Here is a 14,793-nt window from a genome sequence, read left to right on the forward strand (position 1 = left end):
ATTTCAAGTTCACCTACTTTCAAAAACAATACAGTAAAATCTGAAAGTACAAAGGGATTTTGTTCAATACATACAACCAATAACTCAATACTCAGGTAAGGCCAACTCTGACCACCAGACATGACAGCCAGCTGCCCAAGATAAAAAATAGGTCTCCCAAGAAATGCTTGTGGCCTTTAGCATGTGTCCAAGTCAATGAATGCTAAAACCATGAAAAGTGGATGGGGAACCCTATAATGAATGGAAGGGGTAGAACACCACATAAATCTATTAGTCCAGCGGCTTTCAAAATTTTCATGTCATAAACTAATACTAAAGTTCAGCAGCACAAAAAAATTTGCATTTTTGACGATCTGACAAAAAATAGGTGTAATTTTGATTCACTCACAATGGAAGGCTATTGTGTTGGCTCTTGTAATTTTTTAATTTAACAATCTGAGGTAAAGAGATCAGTGCCCCTGACCAGTAGTCAGATATTGTACATTTTATTTTTCTTTTTAAAAATATATTTTATTGATTATGCTATTACAGTTGTCCCATTTTTTCCTCCCCTTTGTTTCCCTCCACTCTGTAGCATTCCTCCCACTTAGGTCATGTTTATGGGTCGTACATCTAAGTGCTTTGGCTTCTCCATTTCCTATACTATTCTTAACCTCCCACTGTCTATTTTGTACCTACCAATTATGCTTCTTATTCTCTGCACCCTTTCCCCCATTCTACCTGCTCCTGCTCTCCACTGATAACCCTCCATGTGATCTTCTTTTCTCTGGTTCTGTTCCTGTTCTAGTTATTTGCTTAAGTTTTTTTGTTTTGTTTTGTTTTTTTAGGTTCACTTTTTGATAGTTGTGAGTTTGTTGTCATTTTACTATTTGTATTTTTGGTCATCTTCTTATTCTTAGGTAAGTCCCTTTAACATTACATATAATAAGGGCTTGGTGATGATGAACTCCTTGAACTTGACCTTATCTGGAAAGCACTTTAGCTGTCCTTCCATTCTAAATAATAGTTTTGCTGGATAGAGTCATCTTGGATGTAGGTCCTTGCCTTTCATGACTTCAAATACTTCTTTCCAGCCCCTTCTTGCCTGCAAGGTTTCTTTTGAGAAATCAGCTGATAGTCTAATGGGCACTCCTTTGTAGGTAACTGACTCCTTCTCTCTTGCTGCTTTTAAGATTCTCTCCTCTTTAATCTTGGCTGATGTAATTATGATGTGCCTTGGTGTGTGCTTCCTTGGGTCTGCCTTCTTTGGGACCCTCCGAGTTTCCTGGACTTTCTGGAAGTCTATATCCTTTGACAGATCAGGAAAGTGCTCCTACATTATTTTTTCAAGTAATTTTTCTATTTCTTGCTCTTCCTCTTCTCCTTCTGGGACCCCCATAATTCGAATATTGGAATGTTAAAAGTTGTCCCAGAGGTTCCTAAGCCTCTCCTCATTGTTTTGAATTCTTGTTTCTTCATTCTGTTCTGGTTGAATGTTTATTTCTTCCCTCTGCTCCAGATTGTTGATTTGAGTCCCAGTTTCTTCCTTTCACTGATTCCCTGTACATTTTTCTTTATTTCACCTTGCATAGCCTTCACTTTTTCCTCTACTTTGTGACCATACTCTACCATTTCTGTATGCATCCTGATTACCAGTAATTTGAACTCGGCATCTGATAGGTTGGCTATGTCCTCATTGCTTAGTTCTGTTTTTGGAGCTTTGATCTGCTCTTTCATTTGGACTATATTTTTTGTCTTGGTATGCCTGTTTATATAATGAGGGGAGGAGCCTTAGGTATTTTCCAGCGAGGGCAACACATGTTGCTGCATTATGGCACTGTTTGTAGGGGAGGGGTATAAGAGGGAACAATGCTGCTTGCTTGGATATTGGCCAGCTTTCAGTCATTTCCCTCACTACCCACAAGCAAATTGGGCCATTCTGGTGCCGATTCCTGGGTGGGTGGGCTTGTGGATGTTCTAGGACCCTGTGGGTCTCTGCAGTGAAAACTCATGTGAGGCTGGGAGTTTCTCCCACTGCCACAGCACCTGTAGGTTTTCACAGCCAGAGATTTTGAGTCTTATTTTCCCACACAGGAACCCTGAGTTTCTTGGTCCATCTCATTCCTCAGTTGTTCCTCCTGGTTTATCCGCACGCAAATGTGGGACCACCTGGGCTGGTCTGCCAGCCGCTGCTTTGCCATGTGTCCTCTCCACCCCTGCTGCCCTTCTCCATCCCTACTAACAGTCTGAATAAATGTTTCTTCTGTAATTCCTTGGCTGTTGGACTTCCATACAGTTTGGTTTTCTGGCAGTTCTGTTTGTTTTTTTTTAATTTTTAATTGTTCAATACAGTTTTCTGCCTTTTACTCCTATCCCAGCCCACCCCCCAGCCCTCCTCACCTCCCTCCCATTTCCACCCCCCTTGTTTTTGTCCATGTGCTTTTTATACTTGTTCCTGCAAATGCTTCCTCTTTTCCCCTGAAAGTCCCTCCCCTCTCCCCTCTGAACTCTGTCAGCCTATTCTCTATTTCAGTGTCTTTGGTTATATTTTGCTTGTTTGTTTGTTTTGTTGATTAGGTTCCTGTTAAAGGTGAGATCATATGCTGTTTGTCTTTCACCACCTGGCTTATTTCTCTTAACATAATGCTTTCCAGTTGCACCCATGCTGTTGCAAAGGGTAGAAGCTCCTTCTTTCTTTCTGCTGCATAAAATTCCATTGTGTAAATGTGCCATAGTTTTTTGATCCATTCATTTACTGATGGGCACCTAGGTTGCTTCCAGCACTTGGCTATTGTAAATTGTGCTGCTGTGAACATTGGGGTGCATAGGTTCTTTTGCATTGGTGTTTCAGGGTTCTTAGGATATAATCCTAAGCAGTGGAACTGCTGGGTCAAAAGGCAGATCCATTTTTAGTTTTCTGAGAAAATTCCATAATGTTTTCCATAGTGGTTGTACCAGTCTGCAATCCCATCAACTGTACACCAGAGTCCCCTTTTCTACACAACCTCTCCAACACTGCTGTTTGTTGCTTTGTTTCTGATGGCCATTGTGACTGGTGTGAAGTGGTATCTCATTGTGGTTTTAATTTGCATCGCTCTGATAGCTAGCAGATATTGAGCATCTTTTCATGTGTCTCTGGATCGTCTGTATGTCCACCTTGGAGAAGTGTCTGTTCAAGTCCTTTGCCCATTTTTAAATTGGGTTGCTTGTCTTCTTAGAGTGGAGTTGTGTAAGTTCTTTATGTATTTTGGAGATTAAACCCTCGTCTGGGGTATCACTGACAAATATGTTTTCCCATACAGTTAGTTCTCTTTTTATTTTAATACTATTTTCTTTAGGTACACAGAAGCTTTTTATTTTGATAACATGCTATTTGTTTATTCTTTCCTTTATGTTCCTTGCTCTAGGGTACATATCTGAAAATGTTGCTGAGTGAAATATCTGAGATCTTCCTGCCTATGTTTTCCTCTAGGACTTTAATGGTGTCACGACTTATATTTAAATCTTTTATTCACCTTGAATTTATTTTTGTGTATGGTGTAAATTGGTGCTCAAGTTTCACTTTTTTGCATGTAGCTGTCTAGCTCTCCCAACACCATTTGTTGAAGAGGCTATTTTACTCCATTTTATGTTGCTGCCCTCTTTATCAAATATTAATTGACCGCGGAGATTTAGGTTTATTTCTGAGCTCTCTGTTCTGTTCCACTGGTCTATGTGCCTGTTTTTATGGCAGTAAGTTCTGGTTATTTTTTTGTTTTTAAATTTGTTGTCTTTCTTTTGGTTGTGTGAAGAGGCAAAATTTATCTACCCATGCCTCCATCTTAACCAGAAGTCCTGGAGTGATATTTTACATTTTAAATATTACTGTGGCACACCAGTTGAAAATCACTGTATTAGTCCATATCATCATAACAAAAAATAAGATAACCAGACATTGTATGCCTCCTGATGTGATGCAGTAGTGTTGGATACAAAGCATCCTTTACCAAAAACAAATCAAACCTGAAAGAACTTGAGTTTCTAGATATCGGTATAAGTTTATAGGAAAGACATGGGACACAGAGCCATGTCTGAGAAAACTGTGAAGTTATGACCAGTCAAATCTAGAATGTGGGAAATTCTAAGAGGCAAATGCCCCACTTTCTTCAACAAATACACTGTGTCAAAAAAACCCAAACAAATGGAGAGGGGATTGTTTGAGAATTTTAGAACCTTTGGGAACACATCAACAAAAGACTATGTTACATCCTGATTCAAACAAGCCAATAGTAAAATGACATTTTTGAGACACCTAGGGGAGAAATAGAACACAGACTGGGTGTTAGATGATAATAAAGAAATACTGCTAACTTTGATGAGTGCAACAGTAGTGTAGTAGGTACTTATCTTTATTTTAAAGGCTTTGTCTATTAAAGATGATACACTAAAGTGCTTACCAATGAAATGATAAAACATCTGGGAGTTGCTTTTAAATACTCTAGTAAAAAAATTGTGTGAAGTTGGATATATAAAGTAAGAATGGCAGCATGCTGGTTCACTGTTGACGTTGGGTAAGGACAACAGGACATTGTTAAACTATTCCCTTTCTTTTTATTTTTATTTAAAAATTTCTGTAATAGCCATGGCTGGTGTGGCTTAGTGGCATGAATGCTGGCCTGTGAACAGGAAGGTCACCAGTTTGATTCCTGGTCAGGGCACATTTCTGGGTTGTGGGCTAGCTCCTTGGTTGGGGTATGCAACAGGCAGTCAATTGATGTTTCTCAGTCCATTGATGTTTCTCTCACACATCAATGTTTCTCTCATACATCGATGTTTTTCTCCCTTTCTTTCTCTCTCCCTCCCCCGCTAAAAATACATAATCTTATAAAATACATAAAAACGCTGTGGCCAAAAATATGGCTTTGCATACAAAACTACAAAACTTTCCAGCAGTCTTCAAATGTTCATCTTTTGTTCCATACTGTGTTCTACGCTCTTGTAAGGTTTACTGCTCAGTGATATATAAGAAAGAAGTTCATTAACTAACAAACTTCATTTTTTCTGGCTTAGCAAGCACAAAAGTAATGGTGTAGACAAGAAATTTTCCAGTGACATTTTCCAGAAGTCTGAAGCTACTCCCTATTATTGGAATTCCTAAATTATTTTTTCTGTTTCTTTTTTTCTAAAACATCTTTTCTTTCTCCAAGCTCTTCATTATTTTCATTCACAAAATCAGTCTCTCTACCCTGCTGGTGCCATGAAAATGGTCACTCAGATCTCCAACTGCAGGGAGCATAAGTAACCCATGGCCCAGGTGCTGTGCTCTGAATTCTGCTACTGCATTTACACCATGGCCACATCTTGCATGGGCTGCTCCCTGCCACTGACCAAGGGTGGCAGGAATACCAAGGGAGGTTTGTTCCTGGGGAACACCAGAGTCCTCTGATGGTCAACCTGAGCTCAAGGACTTTCCAGTGGCCTCGCTCAATGCTCTTAGAATTGCACTGCAGTCTTAAGATTTTTCCTTCCTTCTCTCTCTCCTTCTGCCATCTGATGGTTTTCCCACTCTCTCCTGGGCTTCTTTCCCATTTTTTCTCACAGTCATTGCTCCTAATAAATCTTATATAGATAAACTTATCTGATGACTCCACACTAACACGGTGCTTTTCCCAGTGAAAAGCTTAGATGATTTTAGCAGACTGGGGCTCACAGATCTATTTCTCCAGCTGTGTCTATTTTCTTCCTTGCCTACGCCTGAATCCTTCCTTGGGCTGTGCCACTGAACCTTGTGGCAACAACTGCTGGTTGCTTCCCAATATCTGTTCTCTCTTCTCTTTCATGGTAATAGAACCTCAACATTTTAACTGAGGGCATGAACACTCAGAATAAAGACTACATTTACCAGAATCCCTTGCAGGTATGTGACTAACTAGTATGTGACCAAAATTGGTCATTGAGGCAGCAACAGGTCCCATCCAGGAAAATATTTATCTTCTTCCTGCTGGCTCTACATGGGCATGGTGGTGAACCCAGTCAGATCAGAACTATGAGCAGCACTCTAGGTATACAAAGCAGTGAGATGGAAAAAGTCTTGGTCTCAGATAAACTTTGTCGAATAGAACTCCCATACTAGCTTGTACTTTCATGTGAGAAGAAATAACATTTTTTTCTTTAGTTACTGTTATTTTAGATCTCTGTGACAGGAGCTGAACCCATGGCCCTGAAGCTTAAGAGGTATATCTCAAACAAAACTCATCACGTCCTGTCTTGCCTGGTAAACTACATCCTAATTATCTCTCCCAAATGCTCTACTCTTCTATGCTCTCAAACGTAATATCTAACTGGCCTTTTCATCCCCACTAAAAACTAACTTTATTACATTCTGTTTGTTAAGTCAGGTTTATTGATATTTGTTACATATAGCAAAATTCACCCTTTTAAGGCATACAGTTTGGTAAGTCTTGACAATGAATACAGTTGTGTAACCACCACGACAACCACAATATAGTACATTTCTTTCACCATAAAAGTTCCCTCATGTCCCTTTGAATTTCTTCTCCCACCCCCTAGCCTCTGGAGACCACTGCTCTGTTTTCTATCCCTAGAATACTTTCTTTTCCTAGAATGCCATAAAATGAATTCACAGAATATAAAGTCTGCATGGCCACAGTGACTTCCCCCACTTAACACAATGCTTTTGAGGTTTACCCATGTTGTTGAACAAATTAGTAGTTTTTTCCTTTTTATTACTGTATAGTATTCCATTGTATGGAGTTACCACATTTGTCCATTTGTTAGTGGACATTTGGTTGTTTCCAGTTTGGGGCTATTACGAGTAAAGCTGCTATGAACATTCACATGCAAATCTCTCTGTGAATATGTTTTCATTTCTATTCAGTAAATACTTAGAATTGCTGGGTCAAATAATTAGTCGACTTAATATTTTCTCTTATTCATTCATGCTTTCCATTCTCATCCCCAACCCCACCTCTTTCACCCAGTGAGAGAGCTAAAAAACAAACAAACAAACAAACAAATCCAGACATATAAAAAATGACAGGTATGTTAATCTGTTCCACAGGTTAAACTCCAGGGGGAAGATAGATCCATTGATATAAAGTTCGCAAGCCACTCTGCTAACATTTATATGCTCTTCCATCTTGTCATTCCTGCTGAAGAACCTACTCTACCTCTCTATGGTCTTTATCAAATCATAGGCTGCTTGGCCTCAAAGCTCCCAATTATCTCGTTGTTATTTCTATGTTGATCTTGTTTTCTGTTTTTTAAATCTCATGCATTTTTAAAAAGATTTTATTTATTTATTTTTAGAGAGAGGGGAAGGGAGGTATAAAAGAGAGGGAGAGAAACATCACTTGGCTGCCTTTCTCGCATGCCCCCAACTGCGGACCTAGACTGCAACCCAGGCATGTGTCCTGAATGGGAATCAAATCTGTGAGCCTTTGGTTGACAAGCTGGCACTCAGTCCACTGAGCCACACTAGCCAGGGCTGTCGATCTTATTTTTCACTCTTTCCCTCTACTCTCAGCCTGAGGCCCACCACAGAAGCCTTACCTGTGCATGAGTTCTCTCCCGTTCCCAATGCTTCTTCTTTTCTCTCTAAATTTGGCATCTTTCTAGGCCCAGGTAAAGTTCCATCTCTATCTCCTCATTAATCTCCTATCATTTTAGAGCTCACATATACACCTTCCTGCACTATTCTCCAACTGTTGCAAGCTGAATGTCTTCTTTCTCCAAGGACTCTGTCAATTTCAAGGTTGAGGATACATCCTCTACTCCACATGCATTTCTCCTCAATGTTCTGTACATAGCAAACAACTGTTCAAAGCACTTATCCATGGATGAAAGTAAGGATATAAACCTTCTGCCATGACCTATGTACATGGTTTACAAATATAATTTAGGAGAAGTCCAAACAGTCCACTTGGAACATGAATCATATCATCTTCCTTCCACTTTTCAAATAAAAACTTTCTTTGCTCAGTTAAGCCAGAAAATGGTTGTAGGTTAAATAAGTGACTCTTAAGGGTATATATTCATCTTATCTATTCATCTTATGCTATGCCAGGTTTTCCAACTTCCTTGAAGTACACCTGTTTAATGCCAGCAATTTGCTTGATTCAGTGTGGGAGGGCAGGATATTCAAAATAAGTCTGCTGAAATTATAGCTGCTAAATATAAATGATACAGAAGAAACACCTACAATATATTACTTATTGAGGCAGATTGGGGTTGAGGGTTACAAACTTAGCAGGCCTCCATGAGGTCTACTCAAAAACCACTTACTTTAAATTCCAAGCACATGTCACTTATGAAACACTCAAGCCTAGGAAGGAAATGCTTATTTTAGATGTTAGTTCCAAGAGAGGCTCTGATGCACAGCCTTTCTCAGCAAATGTTATACAGTGTAGTTTGACTTGACTGGCTGGGGATAGGAAGGTGGATACATGTGGCCACCTCCATTTTCAGAAGAGTGTAACATCAGAAACAAGCAGAACAGCACGCAAATTTATCCCTTCACATAAATATGCACCAGATGGAATGGCCCCACTAACACAGGGAGTGTGCATGGAAGGCCTCAGCTCAACATACACAATGTCCCCAAATTCTGATCAATGCCAGGAATGTGTTTTGGGAAAAACACATTCAGCAACACCAAAAGCATTATCTGGTCTGATATGAATCCAGGCATGTGCCTGGTCATGACATTTGAAGAAAAACCAGTGAGGAAGGAAATCAGGTCACAATTATAAACACAATGGATAATATTAATAATCTTCAGTCAAAAAATATTAAAACTCTAACAGGATTTGATCATGATTCTGGAAATCACTGATGGTATAGCAATGGTAAACATGAATTTGTTCCTTAAATTCAAAACATCCTTAAGATTTAAGTATAAGATGAACATAAAAATAACTAATTCAAACACAGAAAACTCATTACTCCTAAGATATAAGGCAAACTAAATGAAGGCTTCAAAAAATGTAGGAGAAGTTCCTAGACCAGTAATATGTGATTTAGGGAAACAGTGGCGTGGTTTCTGGCATTACATGGAAATGTGCAGTTCTCCCAGGTGCTAAGTAGGTATTTTGAATGTCTTTTTATAGTAAATTACGTTACAGTTGAGTTTTCTCCTTTTGGATGTCAGTGTTTATTTTTAAACTGGATAACAATTTTAAAATAAGCTACTTCTAAAAACGTGCTGAATATTGTTTTAGGACCAAGACACAATTAATTTCCAGAAAAAGTTGTACACGGTAGCACTTGAATAGTTTTTTTTCCGGAGTTCCAAAAGCAATTCCCAGAGGCTGTAAGAAAATTAGGTTATAAGACTGGAAATGGCAGAGCATCTGAGAGGCTGGTTCTGACTCTAGCAGGAGTTCTTGGCTCTGCTCAGTTGTTTGACCCTGGGCAGGTTACTTCACGGGTCCATAGTTCCATCTCAACCTCTGTGACATAAGAGAAGAGCTGTACCAGAAAGTATCTTTCAGGTCTCTATCATCCCTAAAGGTTTATGGTTTAATTTGGCCTCTGGAGAAAAGAATGCTTGCAATTGAGTTCCTTTATTAATCTTCTATCACAGGTCTCAGAAAGATGTCATTGATCCTTGATTTTATATATACTTCTTGTGGGTGTTTCAGCACTTCCTTCACCTTTGTTTCCATGGTCTAATTGTATACTTTCCCACCTAAATTCCCTGAGGGCAAAAACCACACTACAGTTAACTTTGTAACCCTTGAGCCTGCAATATAATAAGGGCTAATCGAATTCTGTATAAACAAATCAGTTACATTTTAGAATATAAGGGAGTCATTAATCTCTCTGAAGTGATTATATTTATTTAGAACCAAAAATAATTTTAAAAATCCAGTGGGAACTTGTTATGGACTGAATTGGGTCCCCTCAAAATTCTTATGTTAATGTCTTATACCTCAGAATACGATGGTGTTTGGAGACAGAGTCTTTAAAGATGTAATTAAGTTAAAACAAGGTCATTAAATGGGCCTTAATCCAACAGGGCTGGGTGTCCTTACGAGATAAGAGATTAGGACACAGACATGCAAAGAAGGAAGACAATATAATGACACAAGAAGAAGATAGCCATCCACAAGCCAAGGAGAGGCAAATCAACCCTACAAACATCTTGATTTTGAACTTTCAGTCTCCAGAATTGTGAGAAAATAAATTTCTGTTTTCAAGCCATCTAGTTGTTATGGCAGCCTTAACAAACTAATATAGGCCTCAAGTCTAGCCTGCATATGACAACATTCTTAACAGAAATATAATATATCCAAAGAACCTGCATATGTGCGTGTCCGTGCCCTTTGTATGCACACACACACACACGTGTATGCTCATACACTAGCTGCACTGACAGGTAGGAAGTCTGCTATACTTTTTCCTTGGCAGGCTATTCTGGCATGATTTAGATGGTGTATTACTCTGTGAAAGGCAGGGCCCGCCTCCATCTGGCATCTCTGTGTGCTAAAACTGGATTGAAAAGAGAGAAAAAACGGAAACCATCTGGCCAGGCACCAGTGCCCACTCTACTAGAGAAACTATGGCTTTAGGTTCTGAACCACCACCCTTCTGCTTGACAGAATCCATCGGCCTTTCCCAAGCCTTCCTCCCAGAGCCAGATGGCCAACATGCTGAGCCTCCCTGCCTGTGACTCTGCCCTTCTTCCCACATTCACTGAGAGAGGCTGCCAGGCACCACGACTGCTCCCTGCACCAGTGCCTCCAGCTCTCACCCAGGCTCTTTAAGCTCCCACTTCTGTACAACTATAATGTAGTGAGAATTCAGAGTCATAATGGCAACTCCAAGACTGCATTTCAGAAGGAGCTCTGTGATACATCTACCTGTGTTCACTGCCTTGGAATTTTAAAAAAAAATTAAGCTCAGACAGCCAGTAACAACCAGTCATACCTCAATAGGCATCAATCCAGAAATGAGCATGGCACATACCCAGGCACCTCAGAGAGGAGACTAAGTTATCTCAGAGTCAATTCATTGGTTACACAGGACATGATAGCACCAGAAACCCATCTAAGTCCTAGAGAAATGTCTAAGATGTACAAGACACTTAAAAAACACCAGGTAAATGCAATTTAAATGAATGCTTAAACTATTATCCCCATTTCAACAAACTTGAAGATTTCTAAGCTAGTCAAAGGAAAAGACACATTTTTCTTAGCCAGAGGGGTCTCAAAACCTGGCTCCCTCCACTCACTAGCAGCATGGCCTTAGGCAAATAACTCAAGCATCCTGACTTCAGTTTCTTCATCTATAAAATGAGGAGTAAGACTAATACTTCCCCTATAGAGTTGTCATAAAGCTAAAATGCTTTACTGCTGGAAAGCACTTAAAACAATACTTGTAAGTGGAACACAGAAAGTGTTAATAAATGTTAGCTACAAACACAATGAATTATGTTTTCCCCTAAAAACTATCATACAAGCCCTGATATAAGGTGACATACCTTAACTTTGGAGTTCTCTATCAAATGCTGAGCCATGGATTTTATCAAAACATCAAAGAAAAACCATGAATACTGAAAGAAAAAAAAAGATTCCAGTAAGAAAAACAATCAGTTAGATGAGATGTTTATTCTCTTAGGCTGGCAATGTTACTGACATAAGACAGATGTGACCAAAAAACATGGCTGCACCTCTTGGTGAATGATCAGACTGGAGGTATATGGCAGGTGCTCTCATGCTTTCAGGTGTCTGACCGTACATGACTTCATACCTCTAGGATATAGGGCGCATAAGCTCAGCATGGCACAACCCACACAAGTGGCGCTACTCGATTAGATACACAATCTTTCCTCTTGGGTAAGTCTTGCCTGATGACACTTGCTTGTATAATCTGTAACTCACAATCCCCCAGTGATTTAAATATAATGACTTATTAATAGCTGCATGCCACAAAACTTTGAGTATAATAATAATCTGCAGCTTCTGTAGAGTCACTAGTACAAGTAGCAAAATTGGTATTTAAGAACTGACTCTGTTACCACTTTTTAGGAGTTGGTGATTGTCTCCAAAACCACACAAGGTAAACTGATCAAGCTGAGAAGTATGAATTTTTTTAAATCAATTTAAATACTGCAGAGTCACACCAGCTCTCCCAACATACCTTAAGTAATTTGTTGCTGGTGAGAAAGTCAGCAGAAGGCTTGAGAATTGTGGTCATGGATTTGGTCAGTTCTTCATGCACTGTCTTATATTCGGAGGCAATATATGGCTCAGCCTTATAAGCATACTTTGAAGAAAAGGGAAAGATGATTTAATGCACTGGTTCTCCAAGATGAGCTGAATGCTGAAAAGGCTCCAAAGGATAAGATCGGGGACTGAGATACAATTGCATGGGTGGGAGAGGAAGGTGTGGAAACAGAAGGTGAGAAGGGTCGTTGTCATGTGACAGAAAGAGGCAGTTCAGTATGTTTTTGAGGAACTTTATTGAAATATTGTGAATCACCTGACTCAGGTCAATGGTTGTGTAGCCCATAGATCCTCCTCCTAAGGACTTCATTAAATATCTCACACAACACTGGGTAACTGATATTCTAAACAACCGAACTTTATTTTTTAAATGAACACATAGCTATAATTCAGAGTATCAAAGACTAAATGGAATGTGTGTGTGTAACTGTTTAGAACAGTGACTGGCATTATGTTTACTAAATATTGTATAAAAATGGAGAACTTGTTGATATTTGTCCCAACAACATCTCTTGCTGTCCCATGTAGTCATCTACTTAGATGGTGGCCAGAGCTAACCTTACTGTCTTGGGAGAAGCAGTTTTCCTGGGAATTTTGGATGGAGAAAAGAAAAATGAAGACAACAAGCTATACCAGAGGCCTAGCTAAGAGTGAGATAATAGCTTTCTTTAAACTTCCACATCATTTGGGTCACATTATTTGCAAAACCCATTAAAACAAGAAATGCAGTTGACAAATGATATTAAGTAAATAGATGAATAATTGCCCCTCTTTGGACTTCCTCTCGTGTAAGTGCAAGCACTGGCTATGTGATATAGAAGAAAAAGCACAGGTATTAAGTTTTATCCCAACATATATCCAAAAATAACTAGATTAAAAAAAAAAGTTCTAGAAGGAAAATTGGAGAGCCACAGATATAAATGATTGGGACAATTTATTTTACATACCTTAACATATGACCTCAAGTGGCTCTCCAATCCTTCCTCATGGCACTGGGCAACCACATGAATAATGACCCTACACACCATAGGAATGAATAAAGCAATGAATAGTAATGTGAAAATGGAAACATTTCATTATCATCACAGTACTAGAACAATGATGATCCTATTGGCACCACAGGAAATAAGGCATTAGATGGGATCTCTACATATGGGATCAAAAGAAATATCTTAAATATAATGTTCAACACATACTAGCATCCCAGAAATGTATGACTGTGCTGCACATATGGACAGACTGAAGGGAAGAAGAGTATCCACCTTTCCATTCCATGTTCTCACCGTGTCACGTTGACGGCGACTTCCTCATGAGTTGCTCTGGTGAGGACACGAAATAGCTGGTTTAGGATGGTGGGCAAGAAGGCAATCATCACATGGCCTTCCATTGCATGTAGGCTCTACAGACATGGAATACCAAAGTTCAAGTTATCCTTTTTTAAGTAAACCAAGCCTATGCAACTTCCACTCAATTTCAAAGAAGGATGGAAGAAGTCCATCTAAAACAAATGGAAGGCAGTGGCAAGCAAAAAAAGGGACTGAGATGTTCATGTTTTAATCCGCAGAATCTGTGAATATGTTACACAGCAAAGGGAAATTAAGGAAGCTAACCAGGTGGCCTTAAGATGGGGGATGCTCCTGGATTTACCCAGGTGGGCCTGATGTGATCACAGGGTCCTTAAAAGGGGAAGAGGGAGGCAAAAGAGAAGAGTCGGGGGGCACGTGTCTAAGGAAAAATGGCCCGAGGTGAAAATCTGTTGGCTTTGAGATGGACAAAGTGGCTACAAGCCAAGGAAGGAAGGCAGTGTTTAGAAGATGAAAAGAGTAAGAAAAGAGATTCACCCCTAGTTTCCAGAAAGGAAACTTCCTATTAATAACACCTTGATTTTAGCTCAGTGAAGCTCATGCCAGACTTCGGACCTACAGAAGCGTAAGATAATAAATGTGTGTTGTTTTGAGCCACCGAGGCTGTGGTAATTTCTTACAGGAGCAATAGAAAACTAATAGAAGGACTGTTTTTCAAGTCAACATATATAAAAGCTCTTCTTCAAGTCATACAGCTGAAAGGGGATTTGGCACAGCAATAATTCAGGATCCCCATTCCACTTTCCTTGCTTAAATCAAACAAACTTCTATTCCATTTCTCACATTTCTTATATTTTGTCCCCATGCCTAGAATGTCCTTTTAACTACTCTCCTTTTAAAAAGTGTCCCCCTTGAATCGTGTTCTAGGTGAAATTCCCTTAGACAAACCCTCCTTGCTCCCATTGTTCAATGACTCTAAAAGTCTCCCTAACCCTGCACAAAGCTGGGATGGTGAAATATATTATTTGGTGTATTTTTTTAACCCACCTAGTATGTGCTCATGAAGCTTATGTTTTCTCCTACAATGAACTAGAAGTTCCTAAATTGTGGGACTAAAGTCACTGCTCCTGTTGTTTCTGTTCCTGTGCTCTGTGCCTGTGAGAACTCCACATGAGGAGCCTCTGTAAGTGAGTGGTTTTCTGTGCAGGAAACAGTATGTTTTGGGTCTGGCATGAGAAAAGTATACATGGGATGAGGACGAAGCTAGGAGAAGCACTATTTCT

The 14,793-nt window shown here is 39.5% G+C and overlaps 1 protein-coding gene across 23 annotated transcripts in view; it reads right to left on the minus strand.

Annotated features, from left to right (window-relative positions):
• DOCK9 (dedicator of cytokinesis 9) overlaps positions 1–14,793 on the minus strand; it is a 337,662-nt gene that overhangs the window by 109,269 nt on the left and 213,600 nt on the right. For all 23 annotated transcript variants that reach the window (XM_045821862.1, XM_045821859.1, XM_045821855.1 and 20 more), the window contains exons 24-27: positions 13,490–13,605; positions 13,154–13,223; positions 12,121–12,246; positions 11,462–11,533 (exon numbers count right to left, since the gene is read on the minus strand). In XM_045821862.1, coding sequence (XP_045677818.1) covers positions 11,462–11,533; positions 12,121–12,246; positions 13,154–13,223; positions 13,490–13,605 — 384 coding nt within the window. The remainder of the gene's footprint in view (positions 1–11,461; positions 11,534–12,120; positions 12,247–13,153; positions 13,224–13,489; positions 13,606–14,793) is intronic.

This window comes from Phyllostomus hastatus, unplaced genomic scaffold, assembly GCF_019186645.2.
Source record: "Phyllostomus hastatus isolate PE091 unplaced genomic scaffold, TTU_PhHast_1.1 phas_scaffold_46, whole genome shotgun sequence".
In the NCBI taxonomy this organism is placed as follows: domain Eukaryota; kingdom Metazoa; phylum Chordata; class Mammalia; order Chiroptera; family Phyllostomidae; genus Phyllostomus; species Phyllostomus hastatus.